At 43.6% G+C, this 12,864-nt stretch overlaps 1 protein-coding gene across 4 annotated transcripts in view; it reads left to right on the top strand.

The window, feature by feature from the left end:
- Positions 1-554: 554 nt before the first annotated feature.
- TBC1D1 (TBC1 domain family member 1) overlaps positions 555-12,864 on the top strand; it is a 115,722-nt gene continuing 103,412 nt past the window's right edge. For 3 of the 4 annotated variants that reach the window (XM_075091682.1, XM_075091681.1, XM_075091678.1), the window contains exons 1-2: positions 555-796; positions 8,411-8,926. In XM_075091682.1, the coding sequence (XP_074947783.1) occupies positions 8,510-8,926 (417 nt within the window). In that variant the 5' untranslated portion in view covers positions 555-796; positions 8,411-8,509. Of the gene's footprint in view, positions 797-1,084; positions 1,250-8,410; positions 8,927-12,864 lie in introns of those variants that run through there. The other variant, XM_075091679.1, reaches the window with a different exon arrangement.

The raw sequence follows: 12,864 nt of genomic DNA, 5'->3' as shown, positions 1-12,864 counted from the left end.
ATGGAGGAAGGCATGAAGGTGATTCAGAGAAGGTGAGCCCGCAGAAGGCTGCCCCGTGGCCAGGGCTGGGCCCACACCCGAGGGAGGCTTCCCTGCTTCCAGACCGCAGGTGCCGGGCTCGTTCCAGTTTTGTGAGCGAACTTCCCTTTGAAAACGGGTCCCGCCGCACCTCCAGCCCCGCGGGCCGCCCGGGCAAGCCGACGTGGTCACCTTGTCCGCGGGAGATGAGGGTTTGTGACCGACGCACGGCGCGGCGTCGCCGAAATCCTCGAAAGGGAGGAAACGGGCCGGGGGCGGGGGGCCTCAGCCACCCTCTGTCGCGACATGGGCGCGCGCTTGTCGCCGGCCGGCCGCCCCTGGCGGGCGCCTGCCCCCCCCCCCCCCCCCCTCCGGGACGCGGACCCGCCGCCTGTTGCTATTTTCGCCCGCGCCGGCTGCGGCGGGAGGAGAGGAGGGAGGCGGCGAGCGGCGGCGGCCGGGTGTGCGGTCCGGCCTCCCCCGCCTCCTCCCGCCAGGAGCACCGGCAGGTAGGGGCGGCGCGGCACGGGCAGCCCGAGGCGGAGCGGCCCGTCCTGACCGGGGCGGGCGGCGGCAGGAGGCGGCGAACAGCCCCCCCGCCTGGCCCGGCCCCGGTGCCCTGAGGCGGTGGTGTGGCTTCACCTCCCCCGGCCCGGCGCCCGTTAGCGGCTCTCTGCCCCCCTCCTCTCAGCGGGAGCTGGGCAGGCGGCGGCCCGCGGCGGCTGCCCGCCGAAGGCACTTCCTCGTAGCGAGCACATCCTGCGGCGGCGGAGTGGCGGTAAGCGGCGGCGGCCAGTCAGCCCCTGGCCCCGGCGCCGGGCCTGGCGGGGGACGGGCAGCGGGCCGCGGGTGGGGGTCGCCGTGCCCCCGCTGAGGGCGGGCGGGGGAACGGCATTGGCCGGGCTGAGCCGAGCCGCGTTTCTGCAGGGAGGGAGGGAGGGAGGAAGAGCGGTTTTTAGCTTTAAGGAAGTGAAAGAGTTGAGGCGAGAAATCAGGCACGCCGCCGCGGGCTGGTCCCGGCGCTGTACTGGGGCTCTGAGGCGGCGCAAGCGTCCCTCCCTCCGGCGGGACGGCTGTGAGGCGGTTGCCGCGTCCGGCCCGCGGCCCCGCTCCCCGCCAGCGGCTGGGGCAGGGGCAGGGTGGGCTGCCGCCCTCCCCTCTGCCGCGGCGGGATCGCGCCGTCGGTCGTGACGGAGCCCCTGGTGAAGTCGCAGGACTTGCTCTGGAGACGGTATTTTTGAGGGGGAACGGGGGCGGCGGGGCGCCGGTGCCGCGTCTCTCAGCTCGCAGGGTCCCGGAAGAGCTGGCTTCTCGCCAGAATAACCAAAAGACCTGCTTGAATTTAATCTGAGATTGACCTAATGTGCCATGGTCTGCTTTTAGTTCTTTTTACCCGCTCTTCTCTGCACCTTCCTCACCCATCACTGCAACCTCGCCGGTGTAGCTCCTCCCAGAACCTGCTCCTCCTTAGAGCAACACAGCGACTCTTCCCAGAGGGGTGAAACTAACCTTTCCTACAGCAGCACGCCTCGGAGTTTATCCTTAAAATCCCCACACATTGGCGCAGTATTTTTATGTCCCTTTAGATTCGCATACTAAATTAACAGGAGAGTGATTTCTTGAAACCGCGTTCATGAGAGGTATGAAACAAATGTAGTTATTTATAGTGCACTTTGAAAAGATTGAGACCTTTGTGTGCTGTGTTGTGTTTGGGAGAGAGGCTAATATGGCAGATCCGCTGTAGGAACCTTTAGCAGTGCAGATGGTGGAATTTGTGCCTGCCGTTAAGCCCAGAGATTGAATGGAACATCATGGGTCAAAATTAATAAAAATATATATCTCCTGAATAGCACATACCTCTGAGCTGATGAATATTATTAGGCTTTTAACACCTGTAAGTGCTGAAATAGAAATTTGTCATCTCTTTTTCTACAGAAATGCTGAAAGCCATAGGTAATATGCCGAAGTAGAAATGCAGGTGAGAAAAATGTGCAGCTGGAAGGAACGTGAAGCACATTCAATGATATGTAGATGACTTAACGCTTTTTTCACTTTATAATGCACTTAACTGAAAAGTTGGATGCAAGTATTTTGGCTGTGGATATGCAATTGGGTAAAAAGGAATGGCATTCAGAATGTAATTTACCTAGGAAGCTTTCTTTTACAGAGATTTTTTTTAGTGTATTGCAGTGGTAGAACAGCCCAATATTTTGTTCAGGTCTGTATGAGGCTGACTCAGACCACCTCAATTATCAGCATATTAATTTCTGTGGACTCTATTAAGGAAGTAGCAATAGGTGTCAAGGGCAGGAACAGTGAGCTATTTTCTTTATTTGATAGTTGATTATAAACTTGTATGTTTATACTCAAGAGCATGTTACCATTTTGCTGGATTTTTTTAATTACTAGTCTAGTTATTTTTTTTAACCTATTTGAGGAGTGATAGAAATACTGGCTGTATTGGTAAATATTTCAGGTGTGATTATTACCACGAAAACAAATTATTTGCTCAGAGTACGTGATGGAACATTACTGAGAGCCACGTGTGAAGCTGCTGATGGCATTGAAAAGAATCTTTTAAAAGTCAGCACTTAATGCATGTGTGTGAGAAAAGAATGGAAATTAAAAATAATTTCTGAGGTGAATTGACTTCTGGACTTGCATGTGCTGTTGCCCACAGCAAGTCGTAGCTCCGGAAGGAAACAGCAGATAATAAGTAGCTATGAGATAAAAAGAACATTCTTGCAACAGAAGGGCGCATCATGATTCCATGTGCCAGTGTGAGTGAAATTCGAACTATTTGAAAACTGAGAGCAACCTGTGGTATGATATCTAAACAATCTTATTTAACTATAGAAAAATGGCCAAAAATGTTGTTTGCAACCTCAAGAAAAAAGATAAAGCTTGCAACTAGCTGCCCCACAGAACGATCTGGTAGATGCTGTGTTGTGATACCTGAGAAGAAAGTAATTTCATGCATATTGACGGAAACATAAAAGGACCTCTTCTCAGCAGTGACCATATCATGACATACCTAATACATGTTCTTATTTGTGTTTTTCTATAGATCCTGCTGGGTGGATAGAGAAATCTGTCAGCATGAGCGAAGACAATGTAAATCTCGGTCAGGGATCAGACAGAGAGGGAGGGGAGTGGTATTTAGTTCTGGCTTGCGTTCCAGAGCTCTGGCTGCAAGCCAGGGCTCCTCATAATCCTTAAGTAGTATGATATTTCTGCTAAAATAATCAGTGGTGAAGTGCAGTCAGCACCAGTGCCTCTGGTTCCATTTGTCAGCAGGGTTCACCACTAATGCCGGGTAGAGAAGAGCTGGACAAATTTGTGCTCTTTAAGACCAGCTGTTTTTCACAAGACCATGCTATATCACTGGAATTTTTGCTTAGCTTCTTGGAGGGGAGAAAGAAAACTGACTTACAGAAAAAGCTGCTATCATGTCAGCAGCCTGATGTGCAGTAACTGCACGGTTGTCTCTCAGATGAACTGCAAAGTTTGAGGAAGCTGGGGAAGTTGTTCTGTTCAACAGCTCACAGGTCAAACTCCTCATTGAATCACTGATGTGTGGAAGCTCCAACTGCTTCTGTGCTTGACACCTCTTCTAAGCTCGTGAGTTCTGCTGTGAGTGCCAGCACTCCACCTGCTACCAAACCAGGGAAGAGCTGGAGGAGAGTGAAAGATTGCTTGGGTCAATAGTTACCCATGTTCTGAACAAGAGTGTAAAACTTTTGGCTCCATGTCTGTATTGAATTTAGTCCAGGCCAGAAGAAACAACAGAAGAAGGATAACTCTTCTCTTTTTTCTCATTTGTGTGTGTTCTTTTGGTTTACACCAATCTCTCTCCCTTCTTTGCCCTTTTTCTCTGTTAGTCTGAGTCCATCCCAAATCTGCCTGGTTTCCCCACAGCTGCCAAAACCTGATTTCCAGTGGCCCACCCTCCCAGGTTAATAACACAGTCTGTTCTCTCTACCCCACAAGATTCTCCTTCCTATCCTCAAAGGTGACCTGGCCCCATCTACCCCAACTGGCATACAGAGCCTGTACCTTGTCCTTGTGATAAAGTCTTTGCTCTCTTGAGAGAAGGTGAGTTTTGAGGAATACTGTCCTGCATGATGCACAGCTGCCTTCATGTGCCTTCGTGTAGGGAGAACCCGGGGCCCAGAATGGCAGAAGTACTAATTTTTGTAGCTGTCCCCTTCATGCTGTCCTGCCATCACCCTGACTTCCCTCTGAAGGCATCCGTTTTAGTTTCTGGTGACACAGAAAGATGAGTATACAACCTAATTTGGGAGAACAAGAGCCCAATATATATATTCTTTTTTTTAAAACACCATATCAGATTTTGCTAGAACAAGACTGAGTGTAGCGTTGCATGTTTTTTAAGCCATCTTCCGTCTTGTGTGAAGTGGCCAGGTTGATCACAGTGACAGAGAAGTTGAGGAAAAAGAGCACACGTATGTTCGTTCCCCTGTGTGTTTTTCACATCAGTGAGTCAGTCTGGCATCTCTTAGTATAAAAGGTGGGGTTAGATTTATTAGTGTGGTTTGTGTAAATATCATATGTGCTACAGTTTGCCTGGCTGATTTTATGCTGACGGAGCAAATACAGCTAAATCAAAGCAGGTTAAACAGTGGCAACATTAAGATACAGTTTGGAGAATATTAACGCTTCTCAGACAGCAGCAAAGCTGTTAGCTGAGGAGTGCCACTGAAGCTCTTCTTAGCCTTGAGTGCAAGGGCAACAGAGATCCTTCAGAAGATGCCGATGGCGGGGAGGAAGACGAGTTGTCCCAGTTGTCCGTGAGCAATGGGAGAAAGACTGGAGATGTTCAGCCTGTGTGCAAAGCAAAGCCTGGCAGTCTTCTCCCAGCCCAGAGTAATGGAGTTGAATGCCACTTAGAGCTGTCAAGGGAAGATCAAAGTTTAGGTGGAAGGAAATTAGTGGACGGCTTTATTTTTATACCTTTTCTATTCTCTCTTGGATCAAAGGTGAAATAAGCATTTGCTTTGAAGAAGCTGTTTGTGAGTTAATTGGTCAGGCACTAGGGAGGAAGAGGAAGCTTGTTCAAGCCTACTGTACTAATACAAATGGTAAATGGGTATGGCGTCTGCAGAGCCGCCAAGTTTTAGAAGGGATGATCTGCATGGTGGCAACCAGAGATGGGTGGAGGTGCCAGAATTCCGAGTGGTGGAGTCAGGGCAGACATGGATGGGCTGAGAGAACGGACAATCTTTGGCTGTAACATATGCTTAATTTTATGGCTGGGAATAGGTCTGTTGAGATGAACAGAACTATTTTTAGGTCTAAATTAAGCATGTACATAAATACTTCATGGTCTTGAAGTAAAACCTAGTCCTTGGTGTAAACTTAAAGGACATTAACACCAGCAGCATGATGGTATAATTTCTGGTGCAATTTGTGTGTAAATTAAGGTAAGGATGACAGGAGAAGGAAACATAGACAGAATGGCTGGAAAAGGGTGATGAAACATGCAGAACGGTAACATACAGAACGATCTGGGGTAGATGAGGAGACCTTCTGAGGCTGCTAAATTTGTGCTCTGAAAAACCGTACTTTTAGCCCATCTTAACATTAGAAAAAAACCCTAGCATTCTGACTTCTAGTTAACTGTGTTGATTTAGTATTAACTGTTTTTCTTTAGAAATAACAAACGCAGACATTGGAGTATTTATGCTGTTGACTTTGCAAGGTGTTTATTTTGTTAAAAAGAGATGAATGCCAAGAAACTTTGCATTTATATTAAATACATTCCAGCAGTACAGTGTTTGTTGAAGTATGACAGAGTATCAACCTGGTTTTTTTTTTACTACTGTTCAGTCCTTAGAGTTAGCATGCAAAATAATGTGCTATATTGTGATATTTATTCCTATTTAAGGCTGCAGTGCCTTGTAGGTCTGGGGTGAAAGAGCATGGTAGATGGTGGTAATCCAAATGAAACTTCTCTTCCTTGAAAAGTTGATTTAAATGAGGACGACTTCATTGTATTTTTACATGCATTTTGTTTAATTGCATTTTTTTTAAAAAGACTTCTGAGTAAACACAACTGAGAAATATGGTTACAGAAAGTATGTGGCTAATAGGTCATCATCCATGCGGTAGCTCTGTTCTCCTGTTTTCAACTAAGAATGGAGCTTTCTTAGGCTTTCTTATCCTGAGGTTATTACGTATGCCACTAAACGACGAGAACACTAAAAGCTAAAACCTCGATTTTTATGTGTTTTGGACTACACACAGTTGTAGTTATGAAGGAATCCAATCTTCCCTGCAGTTGCTGAACTACTTTCCATTGTTACAGTTAAGGAGAAGAAATCTGTCATAGTTCATCAAAGAAGAGATCATTTCAATTCCTGACAGATGTAAAACTATAATGATAGTTGTGTTAAGCAGTCTGTGATAAGGTGTAAAAGTGCTTCCTGAAGCTGCTATCCCATATGATGCAATGCATTTATACTAATCTTAAAGGTGGTTGTTTTCTTGCTTGTTTGTGGGGGGAAAAAAAAAAGTAGTATAGTTGAAATGAGGCATACAAGTTCTGGATCTTCATGGCCCCTTTTCCCACACCTCACACACACAGACAGACACACACACACACACGCACAGAGGTTTATAAAAAGGCTTTTTAAAGAACTGTTCTACACATCCAGAATGCTACTTATGATAATTTCTTCAAATAGTGTCTTTAAAACCTGCACTATTTGTTTCTTTTGCTAAATTTGGCATCCTTGGAACTCTTAATGTTGCCACAGAGTTCATTTGTCAAAAGATGCAAAAGTTCCAAAAAAGTAAGTGTGCCCAAACATGTGGTTTCTGCAGTTCTCTTGTTTTTACACTTTGCCAGTTACTGCAGAAATGTTTTTCCCCACTTTTTTTCCCCACATTTGCAAATCGGTTTCATTTTAAACACTTGTTTAGTTAAAAATTAATTTCCATCTTGAATTTTGTTTTTAAGTTTTAATCCCTAAATTTCCTTTCATTTTCAACAAGGTGAAGTGCTGTTAGAAACTAATTTTGAAAATATTTTTACAAGGACAAATAAAGGACAAAGTTTAATGAAAACTCATGAGAAAAATACTGCTATTTTTGGTCATGTTTGTACATGAACAAAGACAAGAACTACTGTTGCCACAGTAAACAGATGCCATTTATTAAATACTTGTTCAAATATAATTAAAAATGTTTTGTAAGGAGTTCTTGGGACTGTTCATGTTGTCTTTAATAGGTCTTTTCATGGGAAACTCAGAAGGCTGAGGGTAAACTAGTGTCATGGTATTTAACCATAGGCAATTATAGGCCTGTCAGCTTCCCATCAGTCTCACACAAAATAGTGTAACAGCTGAAACCAGGTTCAATTAATGAGGAGTTAAAACATGGTAGTATAACAAATGCCAAGCTATGTGTTGTCATAGACTATATTTTGCAAAACAAAATTGATAGATAAATGCAATTATTGGATTCTGTTACTATAACTACTGACAAGTAATAACAGTAGTGGTAGTAGATGCTGGGTATAACAGGGTTATAACAGTACGTATGTAACTTGGTTCCATTTGATATTTTAAGAAATGTAAATGATACAATATCAATGTGGCAAACAGTAAGTATTCCTGGCTAGCTGGCAGGCCTTAAAATGTAATCATGAATTGTGAATTATCATCTGTTTTTTAGTGGGATGCTGTAAGGATTGTTCCTCATCTCCGCTATCTGTCAGGTTTGTCAGCAGTCGGTCAGTTGACTGCTGCTAGCTTTTTCAGATGACAGCAATTTCTGGGGTGTTATTTAATGAAAAAGTCTGGTTGGTAACAGCCCATGATCACTTGGCAAACTAGACCCGAGAAAACAACTTCATGTTAGTAGCCAAATTCAAAATCATCCACCTATGAACAAGAAAGATCACCCTTATTTCCTTCCCCCCTTCCCCCCCCCCCCAATGTGAAGGTGTCTCAGCAAGCACTGACTACAGCTGTCAGGAAGGTCAGATTAGATCAGCTGAGTTCTTTCTGTGATAATAGGATTGAAATAGGTCAGTGTGATCGACATGTGCCTGCCCATGGAACAGACACAGGCCAGAAAGAACATGTATTTTCTGGTTTAGTTGCTCATTAGATGGTTTAGCAAGGGTCATAAAGCAACTTTTAAATCGGCACTGACTTTTTTCCAAGCAATGTATTTAGTACTATGTACTATTATGTTTGTTGGACCTGAAATAGTAATGTCCGATGTAGGGGAAAAATGCAAGATAGGTCGTAGTAGATGATCAGTATGTTTCTTCTAATGTTAAGCTATTAAATATTTGCCTTACTGACAGTTCATCTTTAATAGAGTTCTAGCACCTACATAACTACTTTTTTTTTCCTTTCAGAACTCTCATGTCCCTTAACCAAAGGAACCGTCCAGATATCGTCATTCCATGGAACTGAAATATTAGTGAATTAGTCCAGGTTCCCTAAAGGACTCTAAAATGGAGCCAATAACATTCAAAGTTAAAAAGTATCAAGCACCTAGTGATTTCTCAGCAAGTTTCAGTCTCCAGCTTGTTGGTTCTCTGCCAGTGCATTCCCTAACCACCATGTCAATGCTGCCTTGGATTGTGGCAGAGATCCGGATGCTTAGTACAAAGTCTTCCAAAGAAGAACCTAGCATCAGCCAAATCCGACTTTATGTTTCACCAGCGAGTTTGAGATGTGAACCAGACACAGGGAAAATCCAGCAGTGGGATCCTTTGATTTGTTCAAGTTTGTTTGAATATAAGCCACACCATGTCCACAAACTGATTCACAACAGCCATGATCCAAGCTACTTTGCATGTCTGATAAAGGATGGAGCTGCAAATCAGCGAAGTATCTGCTATGTGTTTAAAGCTGATGATCAGACAAAAGTAAGTAAACAGGAAAAAAACCCAAAGCAAACAACCCCAGAGTTGCTTTTGTGCTGTTTGAAACCTTTCACTACAGTGTACGGTCCTAATGAGACCTTAATGAGACTGGATCTCACTAAAACTTACTGACAAGTGTCACTTTACTTAATGTTAATGGTTTGGTTAAATATGAACTGTGCAGTATGTGAAGTGAAAGGTGTGTAAATCTCCTATAGGATGATAGCCTGAATTTCATCAGCTTAAAAACCACTTTAGTTTGGGATATGGGCTAAAATCTTGGCCCTTGAGTCAGTGAGAGTTTTTCTGTTGATGTCACTAGGGCTGGGATTTCATCCTTGAGTCACTGTGAACTTTATCTAATCCTATGGTTGGACCTCTCAAATTTCTGTTTTCCTGATTTGAGACCTATGTGACTGAAATAGAGACACCTCCTTTCTCAGGAGGAGGAGGGGGTAGGGTGGAGCCTTCGTATATATATACTTCCAACGGCAGGACACTGTGGAAACCTTCCTAGCTCTGTAATCTGCAGAGCCTGCAGGTGGTGTCAGGGAATGGGAGAGAGGCCACAGCACAGTGCTGCGACTCTGTGGCATGCAGGCTCACTGCTGCATGGCATGAGACAGGAGCTGAGCGTGCGTGTCACACTGTGGGTCAAATTTGGCTCAGTCTGCCTTTCCTAGGAGCAAGTTGTGTCCTTGCTGAAAGGTGGAAGCATTAGAAATAATCTCTTCTTTTGTTTGAGAGTAATGTGAGACAATAACTCTCATGAATGAGTATGGTGAGTAGGATTTGGCACAAAGTTATTGTGATCTGCTGGGGACAAAACAGTGACATACCCTTCACCTCTGGAGTGTAGACTCTAGTTATAATGTTGGAAAACAGCATCTTGCGACATGCTGCTTGCTTGACCCATAGGAGACGTCCTGCTGAAGCACCTTGGAGGTATTATGTGAATATACACCATGCGTGGGATTTATGCCAACCTACCCAACAGCAGAACATTGTACAGTTCCAAATCCGTGGTTTCAAGCTAAGAGACCAAAACATATGGAAACAGCTTTAGTTAAACCCCCCTCAGATAAAAAGGCAGTTCTGGTAAATTAGAAGGCAAGTATGTTGTAAATCATAAGCATTCAAGTGAGAAATCCCATGGAGTTAGAATGTAGAATACCAAATTTATGTAAGGCAGCAGAAATAAGGAATAGGTGTTTCAGAACTTGGCATTGAATAGGAGTTGATAAATGCGTTTTACAGTTTGCTTATGCACTTATCTTTGCTTGTGATTTTACAGGATTATGGTGAGTACACAGTGCTGACCACCTCCAGTGCATTTTCTTTTGTAACGAAAGATTGAAGTACTTTTTTCCTTATGTTTGATCAAATTCCTAGACATGTTTGAAATGAAATAGAACAAAATAAATCTCTAGTTACATTTGTCTCTGTGTTTACAGGTTTTTGGAGACAATACCCAGAATTTTTGGATGCCTGTTTTAACTGCTTAGCCCCAGATTTGCAGAGTTATCTGTCCTTTCAAAACTACCCTTCACTTGGTCTCTTAACTTCCCTTGATTGCAAGGGTTGTTTCTCTTGACTTAGATAAGAGCAAGTGTTCTTATCCTCTAAAGTGAAGCTCTGCCTGTTTTACGTAAATTCATTTTAATTTCTGATTAATCTACCTTTTAAGTAAGTCCCTTATGCTTTATAAGGTGTTGTTACTCTGACCTGAATATTGTCATGTAATGCCTTTTTAGCTAATTGGTGTTTGTGTATTTATGAAGAGGATTGAACTGTTGTTACCTTTGTGCAGATACCCAACTAAAAGCATAGGAGTGTACTGTATATCCTTGTTAGAAACCGAGGGAGCTGTTTGTTAAGAGCAAGAGAGTTGGGATGGAGAATTTCGCACTATGTTGCTGCAGCTTATGTTCAACTTCAGGAGAGACAAATTTTAGAAACTGGACCTTTGCAGCCTGTGTGACTCAGCAAACTCCTGTGCTGGCGCTCTTGCTCATGAGGACTCTTTTCTCCCTTTGCTTCAGCTCTGTAAAAGAAACACAGTAGTCCAGATAGGTTTAGTCACAGAGTTTACGTGTTCATAACAACTCTACCAAGCAATCTGGGACATCCAAACTTTTGTGATAATTGCACTTCATTATTTTTATTTGGAAAAATCCAACCGGTTACTAATTGCAGTGATACTGTAAACTGCAAGAGCCACAGTTCTTTGTGTCTGCATAGGTAAATCTCTGGTAGGGTTATATTCGACAGAGAGTTCTCAGATTAGGTCAGGTCTGACTGAGGATTTGAAGTAGAAGGTACTTCATGGTTTTGCAAATAAGTTCTGAGTGTATACCTACCTTAGGGTAAGTAGAATAGAAGAGGGCAGAAGGATGTCTGTGGGAGAAGTAGACTAGGAAGATTAGTTTGTTAAGGCAAAAGCAGGTGAGCAGAAGACAAAACAGTGAAGGCCTTTGAAGAGGAGGACAAGAAACTTGAACTTTATGCAGACAGAGGAGTAGCTGTGGAGGTGGTAGAAAGTACAGAAAACCAGGAATGGTGAGGCCTTTGGCATCAGCACTGCAGATAGACTGTCCATTAACTGTAATGTACTCCTTTATATACACAAATTGAGTGAGAATATATACTTGATTAGTGAGGAACTATCTTATGTTTAATGCAACAGCATTTTGTTAATGGGAGATGTGCTCATTGGCATGTTACTTGAAAACAAGCAGTGCATATAGAGATCGTTCCACTCCACTTGGTATTAAAAGGACGGGTTTACACTGCCTAGGGAGATCTTCTCTCATGGATTAGAATTCCCTTTCTAATTAGCAGATCTGTCAGATATGGGATCTGGAGCCTTCCTTCCTTTATTTATAACCTCAGTAAATTTCCACTGGTTACAGATAGTGGTGTTTCTTATCCATTCGCCCTCATTCTGTGGAGGTTCTGATGGGCCCTCATGATTGAATAATTTCTGCCTGAGGTTGGGGCTGAAGAATTAATGCCTGTTCTTTGTAGGCGCTCAGGAATGGAGCTGTATTCAATTGTATTGCCTGAAGGGAGCTTGTGAAGACTACTGATAGATCATAGATGGGGATTATGCATACTGTGTTGAGTAATGGTGGTGGAAACTGAGGAAACATTAACCCTCAGGTAAAATCTGTGCTTGCAGGATAGCACCTTCGTCATAAGAACATAGCCTTGTTGAACAGCTTGGCCAGAGTGCTTGGGTACTGTAGGAGTGCAATGGCTTAAGTGAAAACATACATGCTACCAGCCTATGTGTCTTCCCAGAACCCTCTGGTCTGACATTTGCTTATGTTCTACACAAATGTGGTGCTGTTGACATTGTTGGTGTTGAAAACTATAGACATTAAAAATTACTCACATTTTTGCCCTGCACTTGAGATGTGGTAGTTTGAAAATGTTTGGAACTGTAGGTAGGTGTGCTGTTTCCTTCATGAGCTTATTCTCCGCAAACACAGCACCACCCTCCTTCTGTAGGACACCTTGCTTTATTTTTCAGTGTGTCATTCCCTCTGAGAAGTCAGAGATAGATAATGAGAAGCTAATGGCATACTGTCACAGAATATCCCTCTGCAGCAGATACAAAGTAGCCAAAACATTACAGTGGAAAAGTAATTTCTGTTCCTATTTTCAGTTTGGAAAAGTAGTTCCAAATGCCATTGTGTTGATCTTTCTTTGGTGTATCAGTTTGTTTTGCTTAGGTATGCCTAATCTTATTTGATGGATGTTTTGGCTGGCAAATTAAATACTCGTCACTAGTTGGTTGTACTGTCCTTTATTATACTTTTATATTTGTTGTACGTAAAGAATAACAGTTCTAAAAATGGTTTCACAGAAGTCTGAGTCAAAGAGGGCATTCAGTACCTCAGCCATTTCCAAGTCCTGTGTTCCATTCAGCAAAGGCC

The sequence above is a fragment of the Phalacrocorax aristotelis genome, chromosome 4 (genome assembly GCF_949628215.1).
Source record: "Phalacrocorax aristotelis chromosome 4, bGulAri2.1, whole genome shotgun sequence".
NCBI classification, from domain to species: Eukaryota; Metazoa; Chordata; class Aves; order Suliformes; family Phalacrocoracidae; genus Phalacrocorax; species Phalacrocorax aristotelis.
Note: the sequence above shows the minus strand (reverse complement) of the source record. Positions and strands in the feature narration are given on the sequence as shown.